Here is a 20,684-nt window from a genome sequence, read left to right as displayed (position 1 = left end):
TGCCGTGATGCCTATGGTCCCAAATATTCCAATTCATTTATTCAAGAATTGATTGAGGACACCAATGACTTCTTTGGTGGTATAAGTCCCCAAGTGGAAAATGTCTATATAACCCATGGCGATTTGGATCCTTGGAGTCCTATGGGTCATGGCCAATTGGAGGGTGCAACTATGTTGCCCAATGCTTCTCATTGTGCAGACTTTGGTTCAATTAGTTCAGTGGATAGCCTCGAAATGCGCCAATCAAAAGAACATTTGGGAGAATTAGTTCGGGAGTGGTTGGCCGATTAAAATAAATCGAAAAAATATGCAGCAAATGCGGTTCGTAAAAAAATCTAAATCTAAATTCTGTCAAACCAGCAAAAATTAAAGCTTCTAGGAACCGAACAAGGATAACCGAGAGAGGGGTTTATATGGAGGCTACACAAGTTATAGATCGATTTGGACCGTACTTGGCACAGTTGTTGGAAGTCATTACGGAACACCACATGCAAAATTTCAGCCAAATCGGACGAAAACTGCGGCTTCCAAGGGCTCAAGAAGTCAAATCGGGAGATCGGTCTGTATGGGAGCTATATCAGATTATAGACCAATTCGAATCAAACTAGGCACAATTCTTGTAAGTCATTATAGAACACTACATTCAAAATTTCAGCTAAATCGGACAAAAATTGCAGTTTGTAATGGCTCATGAAGTCAAATCGGGAGATCGGTTTGTATGGGAGCTATATCCGGTTATAGACCGATTCAGACCGTATTTGACACTGTTGTTGGAGGTCATAACGAAACGCTACATGCAAACTTTCAGCCAAATCGGACAAAAACTACGGCTTCCATCGGCTCAAGAAGCCAAATCGGACGAAAATTGCGGCTTCCAAGGGCTCAAGAAGTCAAATCGGGAGATCAGTCCGTATGGAAGCTATATCAGGTTATAGACCGATATGAACTGTACTAGGCACATTTGTTGGAAGTCGTAACAGAATCGGACAAAAATTGCAGCTGTAACGACTCAAGAAGTCAAATTGGGAGATGGGTTTGTATGGAAGCTATATCCGGTTATCGACCGATTCAGACCGTATTTGACACTGTTGTTGGAAGTCATAACGAAACGCTACATGCAAACTTTCAGCCAAATCGGACAAAAACTACGGCTTCCATCGGCGCAAGAAGCCAAATCGGACGAAAATTGCGGCTTCCAAGGGCTCAAGAAGTCAAATCGGGAGATCAGTCCGTATGGAAGCTATATCAGGTTATAGACCGATATGAACCGTACTAGGCACATTTGTTGGAAGTCGTAACAGAACGCCCCATACAAAATTTCAGCCAAATCGGACAAAAATTGCAGCTGTAACGACTCAAGAAGTCAAATTGGGAGATCGGTTTGTATGAGAGCTATATCAGGTTGTAGACCGATTCGGACCGTACTTTGCATAGTTGTTGGAAGTCGTAAGGGAACACCACATGCCATATTTCAGAGAAATCGAAACAAAATTGCGGCTTGCAAGGGATCAAGAAAACAAATCGGGAGATCGGTTTATATGGGAGCTATATCTACATCTGAACCGATATGGCCCACTTGCAATCCCCAATGACCTACATCAATATTAAGTATCTGTGCGAAATTTCAAGCGGCTAGCTTTACGCGTTCGACCTCTATCGTGATTTCGACAGAGGGACGGATATAGCTAGATCGACTCATAACGTCGAGACGATCAAAAATATATATACTTTATGGGGTACTAGACGAATATTTCGAGGTGTTACAAACCGAATGACTAGATTTGTATACCCCCATCCTTCTAGGAACCGAAAAATTGTCAAATTGTGCGGAAACCAACGAGAACCCCTTTTACAGAACCCCTTTACAAAGTCTTCATGCAATATCGAATGTATGCTGGTAGAAGAAATGCCCATGGAGGGCTCTGTCTCACCCAAATCTGGATCGATTTGGATGGAATTTAACATGGGCTTTCAAATGGAACATTCCATTACCAAGTTTCGTGCAAATTGGTTGAAAAATGTAGTAACTACTTTCTAAAAAGTTTAAATCGGGTGAATTATATAGATGGAGCTATATCTAAATCTCCGTGTATATGAGCTGAAATAGTGATACGTGGACAATTCTGTGATGATTGAATATGAAATACGATAATCACCTTAATTACAGTAGGTTAGCCTTACCAACCGGGTCAGTGAATATTTGTTCATCTTAAAAAAAAGTTGGGATAGGCGACGAGTTGCTCTTAACTCTTGTAACAAATGACCTGAAGCTCTTGCTTCCCCTTGGAGAAGCAAAAACTTCGGCAAGAAGACGGTGTTCGTGTAGAAAGTTTTCGCTCCTAAGTACCTTAGCACACGAAGTTCCTGCCTGTTTGCGCAGCCGTTGGTTTTTGTCTAAACGCAAATTCTCCCTGCATGCCTGGTTAAACCAACTTTTGTCATTAGTCTTAACCGATATCGTCTTAGATGAATGACCTCATGCTATATAAAATAACTCTTACTGTCATTTGAGCTGCAGCTTTCCTATATCCTCGTCAAGAAAACAAAGTTTCCAATTGAAGTGCTGAAAAAAAAGCGTTGAGCTCTACCAAAATTCAACGCCTCAGAACGGGGGAGGCGGCGGTACGAAAAGCAGAATACGGAAAATTTGCTAAAACGATGCAGTGGTCGGAATTATCAGGAGGTGCAAGAACGCTCGTTATGTGCGGCGAAGAGCTTGTATTTGCCCACCGGAGTCACCTGGCCCGAATGGGAAAGCCAGGAGGAATTATGGACATTGAAAATCCCAGCAACACCAACTTCACTGGCCGAAAAATCCTCCAAAATGCTCGAAATGCTCAGAAAGGGCGTCAAAGCCATTAAAAGAAGCCTCCCTTTCCGGATTTGGCTTCAATATAGAAATCCGAAATGTAGTATATGTGTTCCGATCCTGAATTTAACTTAAAGAGTAGAATTCTGCGTCCTGGGAATCCAGATGTTGTTGTCTGTGGACCACCCAGTCAGAACGATGTCCATGTAGCAGTAAGCCGGCTGAAAAACAACAAGGCAGGAGAAGCCGATGGGTTGCCAACTTAACTACATAAGACCGGAGACGATAAGGCGTATGCATCAGATCGTTTGCGCAATCTGGCTAGTAGAACGCATACCGGATGATGGGAGTGTCAGCATACTATGTCCTGTACACAAGAAAGGAGGTTAGAGGGTATGCGCCAACTACAGAGAAATAAGTCTCCTTCTCATCGCAAGCAAGAAACTCTCGAGGGAATTGTGTGAAAGATTAAAGTCTAAAATAAACGAAATAATTGGAACCTATCGGTTCGGCTTTCGACCTGGTTAAACGAATAAAGATATTTTTTGACACTTTGCTCATATATTTCTGCGATCTTCAGAACCAGATATTCACACTGCGCCAAATCCTGGTAAAGACCCGGGAAGGGCAAATCAACACCTACCATCTTCTCGGAGACTACAAAGCAGCCTTCGATCGCCCTATACGTTCCTCAGTTAAAATAGGAAAGAGGTTCTTTCTTATTTAAACCACTCAATACCAAATCAATTTCGGATCGGGAGACAGCCTATCGAGTGATCTCTTTAATATTTTGTTGAATGGATTCTACGATATACAGATGTGAATTGATATGGCACACTACTCGCACACTTCTATCGCCTATGACGACTACATCAATATTATGGCCAAAAGATCGGATGAAGAAAACGGTTACGGGACCGCCGTAACCGAAACAAATGCCACTAGTTTTGAAATAAAACGAGTGGCAAAAGCCACCTCTCGACAGGCGAAAATCACATTGTACACTTACTATACTTGCAAAAGCAGATGAGACAGTACTTGGAGTGTTTGAGAGAAAAATCCTTCCTTATCAATCAAAATACAACGTTTGCGTCAGCTATGTTGTCTGAATGAACGAAGAAGCTCCAGCGAAGAATCCTTTGAAGGTGACCAAAATAGAACACACAAAAGGGGAAGACTGAGCTTGCTGATCTACAGGAGTATGACGAGGATCGCCACCTCCACATGCAAATGTGATTGCAACAACAACAACCAAAACTGCACTTAGTATTCTTTTAAGGCTTCCAACAACCTCTAGTTCTTGGAAGCGGAAACTATTTTCCGATTTGGCTGAAATTTTACACAGCAATTTCTGATATGTCATTAATGGACCGGTTTGTAACCCGATTAGATTCCATATAAACCAATCCCTCGACTTAGATTCCATATAAACCAATCCCATAGGCAATTATCCAAAAAATATGAAAAATCTATGGGACTTCTCGTTTTTTTGACTTTCTATTATACTTCGTTAAAGAAAACCTGAGCAACTAGCGACCCATATTGGACTAACGCGATCCATGGTGGAGTCTATCCATATCGGTTCAGATTGGGATATATCTCCCATACAAAGTGGTCCTTCAATTTGACATCTTGTTGTCCGATTTGATTGAAATTTGGCACATCGTGTTCTATAATGATTTCCAAAAACTGTGACAAGAAAGTCCAACCGAACTCCCAAATAGGCTTCTACGGTCCTTAGAAGTTTTAATTTACGCCTGACTGGCAGAAATGTAGTACGTAAAGTACACGGCACATGTGTGCTAAAGTCATATGTAAACATTTTGAGCAGATTCCTTGATATTGGGTTCGTAAGATAAGGCCGAACTTAACACGGTTTTACTTATTTTAGAGTAATCATTCACTTCATGAACGAATTTCTTTTTCTTGATTAAAACACAAAGCCAGTAGTATCTCACCCATCCTAAAATGGTGACGTATATAAAAGAATGCAGTTCCAAAAGTGAAAACATTAACAAATCAGCGCTATAAAACAATATTTCATCAAAGAGACTTCCCCATCGCTAAATGCCTTAAGTATCAAGCTTTGTACTCTAATCATTAACAACTTAGCGAAATCAAAATACCCTATACTTATCGACAATAGATAACTGACCAATATTTAACAACAAGTCCAATCTATAAATTCGTTGAACTGCTGAAAAGTCTATCGATTTGGCACAATGAAGTTGACTGGGACATTCATAGGCGCTCTAGCTTTGGTCATTGGATTGAGTGCAGCATTTAAAATTTCCACAACGGAGGATGGCAACTCCAAAGAAGTACCCATATTCGTGAAATCCTTGATGAAATTACATCAAGGACCTCCCAAGCAAGAAGTAACATCAAGAGCCCAGGTCAGAACTGAATGGATAACTCAAAAATTGGATCATTTCGATGGTGCAGAAACAAGAACATGGAAAATGGTAGGAGATTCAATAGCAATTTGACATTCTAGATGTACCTTTTAACGACTTTGAAATTCTTGTAAAGCGTTACATGGTGAATGAAGAACACTTCAAGCCTGGAGGACCCATGTTCATTTTTGTGGGTGGTGAATGGGACATTAATCCAAGCAAAATAAGCAATGGGCATTTTGTTGATTTGGCCAAGGAGCACAATGGCATACTTTTCTATACTGAACACCGTTATTATGGCGAAAGCAAACCCACTTCGTAAGTCATTACTTTTCAAAAGAACTTTCCAAAGCCTTTATAACCCATGTTATGTCTTACAGAGATCTTTTGGTGGAAAATCTTAAATATTTGAATGTCAAGCAATCCTTGGCCGACTTGGCCCATTTCGTCGAATACCAAAGAGAAACTGTAGCTGATCTGGCCAACTCCAAGGTTATTATGGCTGGTGGTTCTTATTCAGCCACCATGGTGGTATGGTTTAAGAAGCTCTATCCCCATCTCTTGAATGGTGGTTGGGCTTCATCGGCCCCCTTATTGGCCAAACTGAACTTCCCCGAATACATGGAGGTGACAGGCAAATCTTGGCGTCTTCTAGGTGGTGAACATTGCTACCAGCGCATTGAAAACGGCATTGCCCAACTGGAACAAATGATTAAGGGCAAACAATCCGCCGAAGTCAAGGCCATGTTGAAGTTGTGCAATAACTTCGATACCCGCAATGACTTGGATTTATGGACCTTGTTTAGTACATTTGGATACGCTTTTGGGGGAATAGCTCAATATCAAAAGTGAGTAAAGAAGTAGCAAGGAAAAAACAAATCCTCCACTAACCCTTTTCTTTCTGCAGAGATAATGATATTAAAGAATACTGTGATCATTTGATGAGTTTTGAGGATGATCTCAGTGCCTTGACTAACTTTTGGCTAATGATCTTTGAAATCTCAAGTGGATGTGTAGATTCCACCTATAAGGATACATTGGAATTTTATGCAGATACCACCTACGCCAGTGAATGGGGTAAAACGATTTTGAAAAGTTGAAAATCAAATTTTGTGATATTATTTATGAATATTCTTAGGTCGCCCTTGGTATTATCAGACATGCAATGAATATGGTTGGTATCAGACATCGACTTCTCGCAACCAACCCTTTGGCAGTAGTTTTCCGTTGGACCTCTCCACCACCTTGTGCCGTGATGCCTATGGTCCCAAATATTCCAATTCATTTATTCAAGAATTGATTGAAGACACCAATGACTTCTTTGGTGGTATGAATCCCCAGGTGGAAAATGTCTATATAACCCATGGCGATTTGGATCCTTGGAGTCCTATGGGTCATGGACAATTGGAGGGTGCCACTATGTTGCCCAATGCTTCTCATTGTGCAGACTTTGGTTCAATTAGTTCAATGGATAGCTTCGAAATGCGCCAATCAAAGGAACGTGTAGCAGAATTGGTTCGGGAGTGGTTGGCTGATTAAAGAAAAATCGATCATATTTGGCAATACACGATATTAATACACAAATATGAACTGCATTTGAAATCAAAATTAGAAATTGGTCTATAAAACATTTTTTTCAAAAACTTTCTATAAAAATGGATTTTTATTTCTATATCACATAGGACGACTATAAGAAGTTTTTTTTTTAACCTCCCCACATTTTTTTTTGTTTTGTTTTTTGGAGCCTAAGTATCGACCACATAAAAATCCAACGTACAATGCTGGGAAGTTCATGTACTAGTCTATTAAACGTATGTGAAATTTCATCATTTCCTATTAAACATTTTCTACAATACATATGATACATCATGGCTTACATTGTTATTTATGGCAACGCTTTGTCTCTATCGATGGTTATCGACTGGTTTTTGGTTTTAAATCAATGTTTGGGGTGGTGTTAACTCCTTGTCTTACTCGTACGAGGAAGCAAAATAAAAAAAAAACAACTACAAAACGTGCGAGTACTTTGTGAATATCAATAGTTGGTAGATAAAAGGGAAAGGTGCATTGGCATGATTGATAGAGAGCAGAGAAGATCAAATTTCGAAAAGGAGTTACACAAACGATAAAATAAAGAGAGAGAGAGCGAAATATTCATTTCGACGACATCATTTGCATTGCATTTGCAAAAATTTGCAATTTTAGCTGAACCCGGCCGGCTCCGCTGCCCATTCATTATAACAAGGCGAAAAATATGTTTCTTACTAACTACCATACGTATCTCCTCAGTACAATTTGTTTATATACTCCCAAATACTCTATATTAGTACCCCATATAGCCAAGATTGACAAATACTTTCATTTGGGGAGGGGTTTTGGAGGATAGGGCGGCCGCCTATCACTTGAACCTCAATTTTATTAACATACTAGCCGAACCGGGCCCGCTCCGTTGCGCCTTCTTTAACTCTCTAATATCTTTTTAGGGGGGATATCGAATTCATGCCATTGTAGCCTATGACGCTGAACGCGTTCAAATTCTGGCGAGAATATCGGACAAAGCGGTGTTTATCCCCTCTTAATGTTGGCGACATTTGCGAGGTACAATGCCATGCATGATCATTTAAAAAATTTCCCCCAAAGAAGTTTCACACTGCGGTACGCCGTCCGAACTCGGCTATAAAAAAGGTCCCTTATCATTGAGTTTAAACTTGAAACGGAAATCACTCATTGATGTGTGAGAATTTGCCCCTTCTCGAATCCTGGTGGTAATGTTCTCCCTTATGGTAATGTTCTCATTAGGGGAGGGATGGCACCTCAGACATTTCGACTCAAATATGGATATCAAATTCGTGCTTCACTTCCAAATCCTTTTAATTTGAGCCCCATATTGCCATGGCCGGTAAATATGAACCGTTTGGAGGCTGTTTTGGGGCTGGGGCGGCCACCGGCACTTTGCACTGAAAGTAGATATCAAATTCGTTCATTATTCCCAACAGAAATAAAGTCCAGTTTAGGGGGTGCTTTAGGGCGTACCCCAAAACACTTGGCTCTAAAATTCGATTGAACTCTACTCTCAAATACCTTTCATTTGTCATAATAAGTCAAATAACCCATTTGACGTATCTTTAGGAGGAAAAGTGCCACCTAGACTTCAACGCAAATTTTAATGTCATATTCGTAACCTACTCCCTAATACCTTTCATTTGAGTCCCATATAGCCATGGTCGGCTAATATGCCCATTTGAGGGTATTTTGGGGTGGGCGACCTCCCATTACCGGGACCTAATGTTTTATGCCATATTTGTTTTTACTTGGTCCCAAATTTTAATACCATATTAGTTTTCTGGTCTCTAATACCTTTTATTTGATACCCTTATTGTGGCCATCGGACCACCTTCGGATATGGGTGGCGTATTGGGGTAAGGGGGAGGGTCGGCCTCCACCCGATATCTAAAAATTATATAGCTTATGTTTCCTTTCAGGCAAACGTACACAATCTATGAATCTATTTTAAGAAAATCGGTTAAGCCAAGTATCATATAGTCATAACGGCTTTATTGAGAGGTGGCGTGACCCCCTATACTTCGATATGGTATGGTATGGAATCTGGTATACAAACCAGATTCAAAATCTACTCCAGAATACCTTTCATTGGAGCCCCATATTGCAATGAATGTCCAATATGTCTGTTAGGGGTAGTTTTGGGGTTGGGGTGGCCCGATGGGTACTTAGACTCAAATTTTAACACCAATTCGTATTCTACTCTCCAATACCTTTCATTTGATGACTATATTGTCCCGGTCGGTCCACTTTTGGGTTATGCTTTTGGCATAAAGGGGAGGGTCCGTCCCTCTTCTATACCGAAAATTATATAGCCTATGTTTCCTTCGAGCAACCTACACAATATGAGAAAATTTCAAGAAAATCGGTTCTGCCGTTTTTCAGTCTATACGGAACAAACAAACCGAGTCCCATATATCCGTGATTGGCTAATGTGCCCATTTTGGGCGTTTTTGTGGGGGTGGGGTCACCCCCTAAAAATTCAACATGAATTTGTATGCCAGATTCGTTACATACTCTCGCATACTTTTCATTTGATACCCATATTGACCTTAACGGCCCACTTTTGATTTTGGGGTAACGGTGGAGGGTCCGCCCCCTTCCGCTATCAATAAATTATAAAGCCTATTCCTCCCTCCTAAATACTTTTCATTTGAGTCCCAATTTGTCATGATCGTCAAATAAACCTATTTTAAGGGGTTTTGGGGCCTCCTCAAGTACTTGGACCCAACTTTTATTATGAAATTTTTACTCTACTCTTGAATACCTTTCCTTTGAATCCCATGTTGTCCCGATCGGTCCACTTTTATTTTTTGGTAGTGCTTTTGGGGTAAAAGGGAGGGTCCGCCCCCTACCGATATCAAAAAATTATATAGCCTATGTTTTCTTCCAGACCAACCTACACAATCTGTGAAAATTTCAAGGTAATCGGTTCAGCCGTTTTTGAGTCTATACGGAACAAACAAACAAACACAAATTGAATTTTATATATAAGAAGATTCGTAAACTACTCCCGAATTAGGTACTTCGAATACCATTCATTTGAGTCCCATAATGTCTCTATCGGTCCACTTTATTTTTGAGTACTGTTTTTGGGGTAAAGGAAATGTTCCGCACCCTTCTGATATCAACAAATTATATTATAATGATCGTCCAACAAGGCTATTTGATCGGTTTTTAGGGTCGGGACAGTCCCCTAGGTACATGGACCCAATTTTTAATGCCAAATTCGTACTCTACTTTTAAATATTTTTCATTTTATCGTCTTAAAAGTGGGCTGATCGGGACAAATCGGTCCAATTTTGATTTTGGGTGGCGCTTTGTGTTGCTTTTGGGGTCGGGGCGACCCCGTATGTACGTGGATCCAATTTTTAGTATCGAAATAGTGATTTACTTCCGAATACCTTCCATTTGAGTCCCATATTGTCCCAATCGATCCACTGGGGTAAGGGGGAGTGCCTCCCTTGCGATATTACAAAATTACAGAGCCAATAGTTCCATCCAGACCACTCATTCTGTGAAAATTTCAAAAAATTGGTTCAGCGGTTCTTTTGCCCACCGCCATAACATGGCGTATACCTCCATCTAATCTAATCATTCAGTTTTCAATACTTCGAAATATTGACCTGGGACCCTATAAAGTATATATAAATAGTAATTTTTTAAGAGCTATAGGAAAGTTAAAAAAACACAAAATTCAGAAAAATGCATGAAATCTTTATTCGAATCGATAGTACGGTCCACAAAATTTAAAATTTCTAAAGATTATTTCTTGCAAATGTTGACCGTATTTGGGCCTCATATGGTCCAATTTTGGCATACTCTTTCCAACATTTCGGCCGGTATCTCACGAATAAAACCCCATGTCATGCTCTTGCATTTTGGGCAAAAAAAAGTTGGATATCATCTCACGGTAGTGCCCACTATTCACAGTAAAATTACGATTCGTATCATCTTTGAAGAAGTACGGTCCAATGATGTCACCAGCCCATAAACCGCACCAAACTGTGACTTTTTATACACACCACCGAAGGATGGGGATATATTCATTTTGTCATTCCGTTTGCAAGACATCGAAATATCCATTTCCGACCCTAAAAAGTATATATTGTATATTCTTGATCAGCAAAAATATCTAAGACGATCTAGCCATGTCCGTCTGTTTGTTGAAACCACGCTTCAGTTTTTAGAAAAATAGAGATATTGAGCTGAAACTTTGCACAGATTCATTTTATGTTCATAAGCATGTTAAGTTCGAAGATGGGCTATATCGGAATATATCTTGATATAACCCCCATATAACCCGATCCGCCGATTTAGGGTCTTAGGCCCATTAAAACCACATTTATTATCCGATATTGCTGAAATTTGTGGCAGTGAGTATTGTTAAGTCACTCGAAATCTTTCTTCTTCTAGCTGCCATATAGACCGATCCGCCGATTTAGGGTCTTAGGCCCATAAAAGCCACATTTATTATCTGATTTTGCTGAATCATAGGACTGTAAGTTGTGTTAGGCCCTTCGACATCTTTCTTCAATTTGGTCCAGATCGGTCCAGATTTGGATATAGACCGATATCTCGGTTTAACGCATTGGGCACATAAAAGGCGCTTTTATTTTCCGATTTTGCCAAAATTTGGGACAGTGAGTTGTATTAGTCCCTTCAACATCCCATTGCAATTTGGCCCAGATCAGTCCAGATTTGGATATAGCTGCCATATAGACCGATCTCTCGATTTAAGCTTTTGGGCCATAAAAGGCGCTCGGTTTATTTTTATATATAGCTACTAAAACGATCAATATTTTGTTATACACAATTGAACATTGACTTGTACTTATTAGTATTTGGACCAAATCGGAACATTTTTTGATATAGCTACTATGGGGCAAAAGGTATGCATTTTTCACCGGATTTTGACGAAAGGTGGTTTACATATATACCCGAGGTGGTGGGTATCCAAAGTTCGGCCCGGCCGAACTTAACGCCTTTTTACTTGCATCCAATGCATCCAGACATTGGTAGCTCATGCAATGCTTCTGGCTGATCCTCACTCCAAAATCGACCACTCTGCTTATTTAAGTACCCATTGAGCCAAAAATGAGCTTCGTCGCTGAACACAATTTTGAATCTTGAACTTTCTTAACAGAGCATGCATTTTGATAATAAAATACAATAGTGTAAGGCTGAGCTTCGAAAATATAAGGGTGAGCTGAGAAAGGTTCAGTACAAATCCTAGGTGAAATTCTGTAGCTCCGTGACCTATTACGGTGGGGTACATTCAGAAGTCAGAGAATGTATGGACAATGTCTAGTGAGGAAACACCAGAACTACTCGTTGATACACATTTGCTAGGAAATTCTCCAACGGACAACGTGGCGCCAGAAGGGGTTGTCAGTGATATGCATTCGTCGGAGGCCATTAGGAAAATTGTTTTTGAGCCGAAAATCCTTTGGGCGATAAGAAGTTTCCACTCCTGTAATTCGCCAGACCCTGATGATGTATCACCGATTGAATTACAAGCCGTGTCTGATAGACTGGTTCCCTGGCTTAGGGAGATATACTCTGCTTGTATCAGCATGTCATATATACCTGTGGAATGGAGGGATACGAAGGTTATTTTCATTCCGAAAGCAGGAAAACCTTACCACACGAAGAAAGATTTTCGTCCAATTAGTCTGTCTTTATGCCTTTATGCTAAATACTCTGGAGAGGTTGATAGAAACATATCTTAGGGCAAAGATCCTTGGAGATCGCCTGCCTCGGCAGCAGCATGCATATAGTAAAGGCAAGTCCGTTGATACAGCCCTACACGACCTAGTCGGCTACACAGAGTGTTCTCTCGTTGTCAAGGAATGTACAATGATAGCATTTCTCGACAGTGAAGGAGCTTTCAAAAATGTAAAACCGACGTCAATCATGAAGAAGTTGGAGGTTCTAGGCATCAACTCTACCGTAAGAAAGTTAATTAATAACTTACTTACCAAAAAATGCATTACGGCACGCTTGGGATCTGTGGATCTAAAAAGATGGGCCAGCAGAGGAACTCTTCAAGGAGGTAAACTGTCTCCTCTACTTTAGAATATATCCATTAAAATACCTGGATGTTTTGCTGAACAAGAAATTGAACTACAAATTCAACATTTTGGAAAGGGGAAGAAAGGCAACTCTTGCTCTACACATCTGCAAGAGAGCCATTGGCAAAAGTTGGGGGTTAAGACCGCGCGTCATGCATTGGGAATATACTGCTATATGGTGTTGTGGTCTGGTGGACGGCGCTTCAAAAGTCGACCTACTGTTCAATACTCAACCGGATCAAAAGGATGGCGTGTTTGTGCATCACAGCCGCACTGAGGACGACCCCATCTGATGCACTGAAGTAAATGTTGCCGGGCCACAAAGATATCCCAGGGAGTTGTAAAGCGGACGAGCTTGCTAGACTAGGAACTTGCCTACACATTTCAGGGAAACTGTAATCTGTAGGTATGGCTCTAGCGATATGTAAGCAAAGTTTTCAGGACCAGGCGCTAAGGACAACGAATGTTAGATGGTCACAAAGAGGGGGCTGTGAGCATTCCAAAACTATGTGGCCCAATTTAAAATTGAAGAGGTCTACCGCTTTGCTGTCATTGGCAAGAACAGACGTCTCTGTCTTTATGTCCGTCATGACAGGTCACTGCCTAATCGGAAAACATGCTGACAGACTGAAGGTTGCCAGCAACGACTTTTGCAGAAGCTGTGAGGACATCGCAGAAGAAGAGGCTAAAGAACACCTTCTGTGTGTGTGTCCCGCACTTACAATCAGAAGGAGTTCCACTTTAGGTTCTCATTTTTTTGAGAACCTGTATGATTTAGTGGATGTGAACATTCACAAGTTATTTGATTTTTTAAAGCGATCTGGATGATTCAACGGTAGCAACAAGAAGGCATCTTCCTTCTTCCGTTCTCTTGGTTTCACAATGGACGAAAACTTCTAGGTGATTCTGATGGCAGACTGCCACTTAAACCTAACCTAACCTATCGATGCAGGTCGTTGGAAATTGCAAAGCGGCCATATCGGTTCAGATTTAGATATAGCCCCCACAAAATCCAATCCCCAGTTTAGACTTCTTGAGCCGCTAGAGCCCTCAATTTTGGCTGAAATTTGCCACAAAGACTTGGTTTCTGACTTCCAATATCAGTACCGAGTATGATCCGAATCGTTCTATAAACAAGAATTCAAATCCCATCCCTGGATTTGACTTCTTGAATCCCTAAAAGCCTCAGTTTTCATCCAATTTGGCACAAGGACTTCTGCTCTGACTTTCAACATCATTGTCTAGTATGATCCGCATCGGTCAATAAATTGGTTATCCACCGATTCTGGGTGTTGACTTCTTAAGCTCTTAGAAGGATGATAACAATATTGGGGAAAAGATGTTTATGGGGCCACTCCAACCCCATAAAACCACCCAAATAGAACGTATTTGCTGCCCATTGCAATATAAGGCTCAAATTATAGATATTTTAGAGTAGAACAAGAATCTGTCATATATTTCAGGGCCAAGTCACTGAGTGGCCGCCCCATCCCTCAAAACAGCCCCCAAAACGGTCATATTTCTCGACTATGGAAATATGGGGCTCAAATGAAAGGTTGTTGGGAGTAGACTACGAATGTGATATCAACTTTCGGGACCAACTGTCTAACCGTCATCCTAACCGCAAATCGAACGTATTTGCTCATCATGACAATTTGGGTCTTAAAGATAGTGGAGCTCGATATTGATTGTTTTTAGAGCCCATTCCCCAAATCGGACATATTTGCTGATTTTTGCAAAAAGGGATTTAGATAAAAGGTATGTGAGATAAACAAACGTATTTGATATCCAATTTTATGGCCAATGGCAATATGGGGTTAAAATAAATGATATTTGAGAGAGGGACTCAAATAAAGGTATTTGGTAGTATAATACGAATCTGATATGCAAAAGTGGGACCATGTATTTGGGACACCGCCTCTTACCCCAAAACACCCCCTATTTAGTAAAAATTTACCAACCATAGTAATATGTGGCTCAAATGAAAGTTATTTGAGATTTAAAAACGAACTTAATAAAAAATTTTGGGGCCAAGTGTTAGGGGGACACCTCATCCCATAAACTCCCCTTAAACCAATGGCAATATGGGGCATAAAAAATGTTTTTGAGATAGAGCACGATGCTAATATTTTTTCAGGGCTAAGTTTATCGGGGTCAACCTCACCCCACAAAACATAACTAAATTGGACATACATATCTACCGATCTTGGCAATTTGGGGCTCAAATGAAAGTTATTTGGGAGTACCCTAAGTGGGTATGAAACGGGACCACGTTTCTGGGGGTCCACACCACCGCCTTAACCCACCAACCACCACCATGGAGCACTTCCCACTACCAAAATCCATATGAGAATATCGGGCTCCGATAAAGTCTTTTAAGCTAAATTTAGTCTTCAAAATCCAAACTTAAATGACCATAAACCCTCCGAGCGAATTCATAGACGAATAATGATCATATGGAATTCAGATAAAGGCATTTATATCGTTATACTGTTTTTCAAGCTATAAACACATACATACTATTTTCTTAGCATGGTATTTCACTCAAAGCTCTTTAATTGACAAAAATAAATATTCAAAGGATAATTTTGTTCCATATTAAGTAAAAATGTAAGCTAGTATGAAATAAAATCTATCATGCCCATACAAATCAATGCCTTCCACTTTTCTTATCATCGATAGTCAATCTTTGGCTTGGCAATTTCTTTTTGCAACGAACATAGAGTGTCGAACAAAAGCCCTCCACGTAACATGCTTCTACCAGAGAGAGATAATTCTTTGGAAATTTTGTGTGTGTTTTGTTTTCAATTTCTAAGGTATCCTTGTATCAGCGTTGGTGGCTTGGTGCCAATGACGACGACGACAACGACAGCAGCATTGGCGACCATGGCTATGAAGATGACGACAATGATGATCGCCATGTGATGGTGTGAACACAATTTGCAAAGTTTTAAATCATGTTTTGACAAGATTTAAACAAATTTTTATTTCAATGTCATTTGATGTATGTGCCGGTGAGATCAAGATAAACATTCCGCAAGAGATCAGTTGGGTACAAGCCACGTCTAATATGCTTCTATTGGCTTTAAGGTAAAGGCGAAATGAAAACCTCCGTCATAGTCTGAGGATTCGTCAAATTGAATTTCAAGCGATTTTGTGCAGTGAAATCATCTTGCGATGACAAAAGAAATTATTTTCTCTCATTCTTTATTTTTTGGTTTCTTTTTTTGTAAACCATGGCCAATTGTCTGGAATTGTTTAGAGATTGACTGTTTTGGCAGTGAACATGTCCGGCATATGGAAGTAGTTACCTGCATTTGAATTTGACTTCTTTGACCAGCCGGTGGTACTGGCTACTGTTTTTGTTCATCAAGTCAGGTCTTGCTTGAAATTTTTCAAGTTTTTGGTGTTTTGGTCTTTTGGTTTTATAAAAGTATCATAAATCTTTTAAAAGTTCCACAAATATCGCCCAAAACAAGCTGAAATGTTTTTATTCAAATATTCCGTCATGCATATCAATGGGAAGTGGCTGATGACCATTGGATTGGGGAACGCCAATTCACATTTGTATGATTTGCACGATGTTAATGTAGTTAATGAAAAATGGCTTAAACACGATTGTTGTATTGACAATTAAAATGTATTTGGATCATTTGAGTTTAATGGAAGCCGAGGCAAAGTGGAATTACTTCAATTAAAGCCTTGAGGAAAAAGTATGGAAAAAAACAAGTAAAACGGAATATACAGTAAATAAATTCCTTGGATTTTTTATCGCTAACTTAAGACGGGGCGCCCCGGTAGCCGAGTTGGTAGCCTGCTTGGATTGCCAGTGCAGTGGTCGTGGGCTCGAGTCCCGCCAGAAGCCTTGGTCTGTCGCTACTGTGGTATCACAATGGACTTAAAATTGTCTAAGTGAGTCTGTAAAGGTCTGCCACTCTTACCTAACCTAACCTAACTTAAGACGTTAGTATAGATGCGATAATAAAGCGTTTGGACATCAAACCTTTAGTCTTTCAACATGTTTACCAAACACCTTTTGTTCCAGCATTAGCCTTGGTGAGAATACTGCAAATGTGGTGCTTCGGCTAAAAAGAACGAAAACGTATTGGGATAAGTTTCGGCACACATTCTGCACGATTATCCCTTATAGACTTCTGTAAAGGATTGCGGATGGTATCGCTTAGCCTTATATTAGTCGAACTAAATGACCAATCGGATGTTACACACAAAGGGAAGATTATGAATATAGTTTTAAAGAAAAAAAAAGCCAGATTTTTCAGGCAAATCAAGACACGGATAACATACCACTGGTGGACGCGTTTCGATTATTGGTTAGATAATCATTTTCAACACCAACGCGGATCATTTCCGTCTGTCTGACTGGCCTACCATTCACATCACATCGTTTGTTCAATGGAAGGAAATTGCCAGATTTTTTCAGACAAATCAAGACATAGATACCATACCACTGGTGGATGCGTTTCGATTATTGGTTAGATAATCATTTTCAACATCGACGTAGATCATATCCTTCCGTCTGACTGGCCTACCTTTCACATCACATCGGCAAACTTTCTGCACGATTATCCCTTTGGACTTCTGTAAAGGAGATGGCAACTGCGGATGATATAGACGTTACGGTCAAACGGTTCACGAAGACCCCTAATGGCTCGTTTAGCCTTATATTAGTCGAACTAAATGACAAATCGGATGTTACACACAAAGGGAAGATTATAAAATAAGTTTTAAAGAAAAGAAATTGCCAGATTTTCTCAGACAAATCAATACACGTATACCACACCACTGGTGGACGCGTTTCGATTATTGGTTAGATATTCATTTTCAACACCAGCGTGAATCATATCCGTCTGTCTGAGTGGCCTAAAGTTCACATCACGCCGTTTGTTCTCTGGAAAGAAATTGCCAGATTAATTTAGACTAATCAGAACACAGATACCACACTACTGGTGGACGCGTTTCGATTATTTGTTAGATAATCAACTTCAACACCATCGTGCATCATATCCATCCGTCTGACTGGCCTACCGTTCACGTCACACCATTTGTTCTAATTTAGCTAAATTTGGTGGTAAAATTGTCTGTAGGCAAGCAGAGCTTTGCCACGATGACTGAAAACTTAATAAGAATGTATAATAACAACAATAGGGGAATTAGAGTTTGTCTTAAGGGATGATGAATCGTTATGCAATGATCTTAGCTGCATAAGAACAAACGATGTGATGTGAACGGTAGGCCGGTCAGACAGACGGATATGATCCACCATGGTATTGAAAATGATAATCTACCCAATAGTTGAAACGCGTCCACCAGTGGTGTGGTATGCTGATTTATGTGAAAAACCTTGCAATTTCTTTTCTTGATAACTTATTTAATAATCCCCCCTTTGGGTGTAACATTCGATTGGTCATTCAGCTCGACCGAAGAACTAGAATATATGAGTATTTTTTTTTTTTATTTATTATTTAAATAATTATTTCAGATTGCCAATAAACCACTGACTTCATAACTAGTTGTTTTTGTTATTTTATGACATGCATTAAACTTACTGGGAGCTGTCAAACGTAACATTTTTTTTAAAGGGGAACATGTGTATTTCATTTTGTGTGGTACAAGATTAAAAAATAAAAAAATAAAATATTTCTATATATCAAAACTATAGTGATTGTTTTTAAAGTTTTGGGGCGTGTATTAGAAAAAACCTAGTTTTTGAATTGTGACTTTTTATAACCTCCACCATAGGATGGGAGCATAGTAATTTCGTCATTCTGTTTGTAACTGCTCGAAATATTCGTCTAAGATCCCATAAAGTATATATATTCTTGACCGTCATGACATTTTAAGTCGATCTAGCTATGTCCGTTTATCTGCCTGTCTGTCGAACGCAATATTTCTCGGATTTGGCTTTTTTCATGAAGTGTTTCGTTACGACTTCTAACAACTTTGCCATGTATGGTTGAAATCGGTCCATAACCTGACATAGCTGCCATTTAAACTGATCTCTAATCTTGAGTTCTTGAACCTCTTGATATAGATCCAATAGTAGAGCTAAATAGCTGTTTGCCTAAAAAGAGATATCGGGCAAAGAACTCGACAAATACGATCCATGGTAGAGGGTGTGTAAGATTCGGCATGGCCGAATTTAGCACGCTTTTACTTGTTATTTAATTTTTGCCTTACTTAATATTTCGACCTTAAATGGAGTAGATCTATTTTAGTTCACCACGAAATCTTATTTTATCGTGTGTTTTGATAGTTGTTAAAAGGTTGAAGGCAAAATCAGCTACTCCGAATTAAATAGCTCTCGCACGTTTTGTGCTTTGATCCACTGTTAAACATCTTCAGTTTGGTCTATTATTTAACCATGAATCCTCTTGTAAACGAACAAAGCTTGAAAATTATTGAATTTTATTAGTACATCGCGCGCTTCTACCATTTTATGGACCAAGTATATTTTTGGCTCAATGGGTACGTAAATAAGCAGAATGGTCGATTTTGGAGTGAATATCAGCAAGAAGCATTGCATTGCATGCATCCAGAAAAAGTCACAACTTGGTGCTGCTTATGGGCTGGCTGCATCATTGGACCGTACTTCTTCAAAGATAATGCGAATCGTTACGTAACTGTGAATGGTGCGCGCGAGATGATATTACATTTTATTGCCCACATGGCATGACATGTGGTTTCAACAAGACGGTGCCACATGCCACATTGCACGCTTAACAATGGAGTTATTGAGCTTACAATGTAAAAGTAACAGTTTGGTGCGGTTTATGGGCTGGTGCCATCATTGGGCCGCACCAGAAAAAGTAACAGTTTGGTGCGGTTTATGGGCTGGTGCCATCATTGGGCCGTATTTCTTCAAACATGATGCCAATCGTAATGTAACTGTGAATGGTGAGCACTTCCTTGAAATGATATCCAACTTTCTTTTGCCCAAAATGCAAAAGTTGACTTGCACGACATGTCGTTTCAAAAAGAGGGTGCCACATGACACACAGCATGCGTAACAATTGGCTTATTGAGAGACGAGTTCGGTGATCTTTTTATTTCACGTTCGGGACATGTCAATTGGCCGTATTGATTGTGCGATTTAACGCCTTTAGACTACTGCTAGTGGGACTCAGCTCATGTCTATATAGACAAGTCCGCTTCAATTGACACATTGGAAGACAACATTGAAGTATTTATTCGTGAGCTACCGGCCGAAATGTTGGAAAGAGTATGCCAAAATTGAAGTAAGCGGATGGACCATTTGAAGTGCAGTCACTGTCAACATTTGCATGAAATAATCTTCAAACATTTAATTATGTGGGCCGTACCATCGATTCGAATAGAGATTTCATGCGTTTTTCTATAGCTCTTATAAAATTACTTTTTATAACAAAAAATTATTGTCCTGTTGTGTAGGTCTTAATAAATAAATAGGGCACCAATTAAATCTGTGGCGAACGTAGTTCTGAGTTCAACAACCGCCCTAAATTTCTCAATGAGATGGCTGAACAGTCCAAAATTCACCTGTTCTAGGTGCCGGACCACAGAGATATCCCAAGGAATTGTAGAGCAGACGAGTTTGCGAGACTAGGACCAACGAACTACCTGATACATTCCAAAAGAACTGCATTCGGTGAGTCTGCCTCTAGCAACATGTAAGGTAAGTCTTCAGGATATCTGTCAACGAACGGTCACAAAGTGCGGACTGTGAACATTGCAAAGTTATGTGGTCCATTCTAGACTTGAAGAGGTCTACCGCTTTGCAGTCGCTGGCTAAAACAGACGTCTGAGCCATTGTATAAGACATGATCGGAAAACATGCTTACAGATTGA

At 39.9% G+C, this 20,684-nt stretch overlaps 2 protein-coding genes across 2 annotated transcripts in view; one reads left to right on the top strand and one right to left on the bottom strand.

Moving 5' to 3' along the window:
• Window positions 1–20,684, bottom strand: part of LOC106085469 (chromatin-remodeling ATPase INO80) — a 252,958-nt gene that overhangs the window by 193,273 nt on the left and 39,001 nt on the right.
• On the top strand, window positions 5,004–6,813 carry LOC106085472 (putative serine protease K12H4.7). The gene is made up of 5 exons (XM_013249738.2): window positions 5,004–5,274; window positions 5,342–5,523; window positions 5,586–6,053; window positions 6,113–6,282; window positions 6,344–6,813. Exons 1-5 carry the CDS (start codon window positions 5,032–5,034, stop codon window positions 6,742–6,744), a joined length of 1,464 nt encoding a protein of 487 aa, XP_013105192.2. The 5' UTR covers window positions 5,004–5,031; the 3' UTR covers window positions 6,745–6,813.

This window comes from Stomoxys calcitrans, chromosome 2 (genome assembly GCF_963082655.1).
Source record: "Stomoxys calcitrans chromosome 2, idStoCalc2.1, whole genome shotgun sequence".
Classification (NCBI taxonomy): Eukaryota; Metazoa; Arthropoda; class Insecta; order Diptera; family Muscidae; genus Stomoxys; species Stomoxys calcitrans.
This window is presented reverse-complemented; position numbering and strand designations above follow the sequence as displayed.

What these genes read in the sequence shown, in the direction of transcription:
- LOC106085472 (XM_013249738.2), top strand. Translation starts at nt 5,032, where the DNA reads ATGAAGTTGACTGGGACATTCATAGGCGCTCTAGCTTTGGTCATTGGA. An exon ending in GGCGAAAGCAAACCCACTTC is followed by an intron (nt 5,524 to 5,585) that starts GTAAGTCATTAC and finishes TATGTCTTACAG; the next exon opens with AGATCTTTTGGTGGAAAATC. An exon ending in GGAATAGCTCAATATCAAAA is followed by an intron (nt 6,054 to 6,112) that starts GTGAGTAAAGAA and finishes TTCTTTCTGCAG; the next exon opens with AGATAATGATATTAAAGAAT.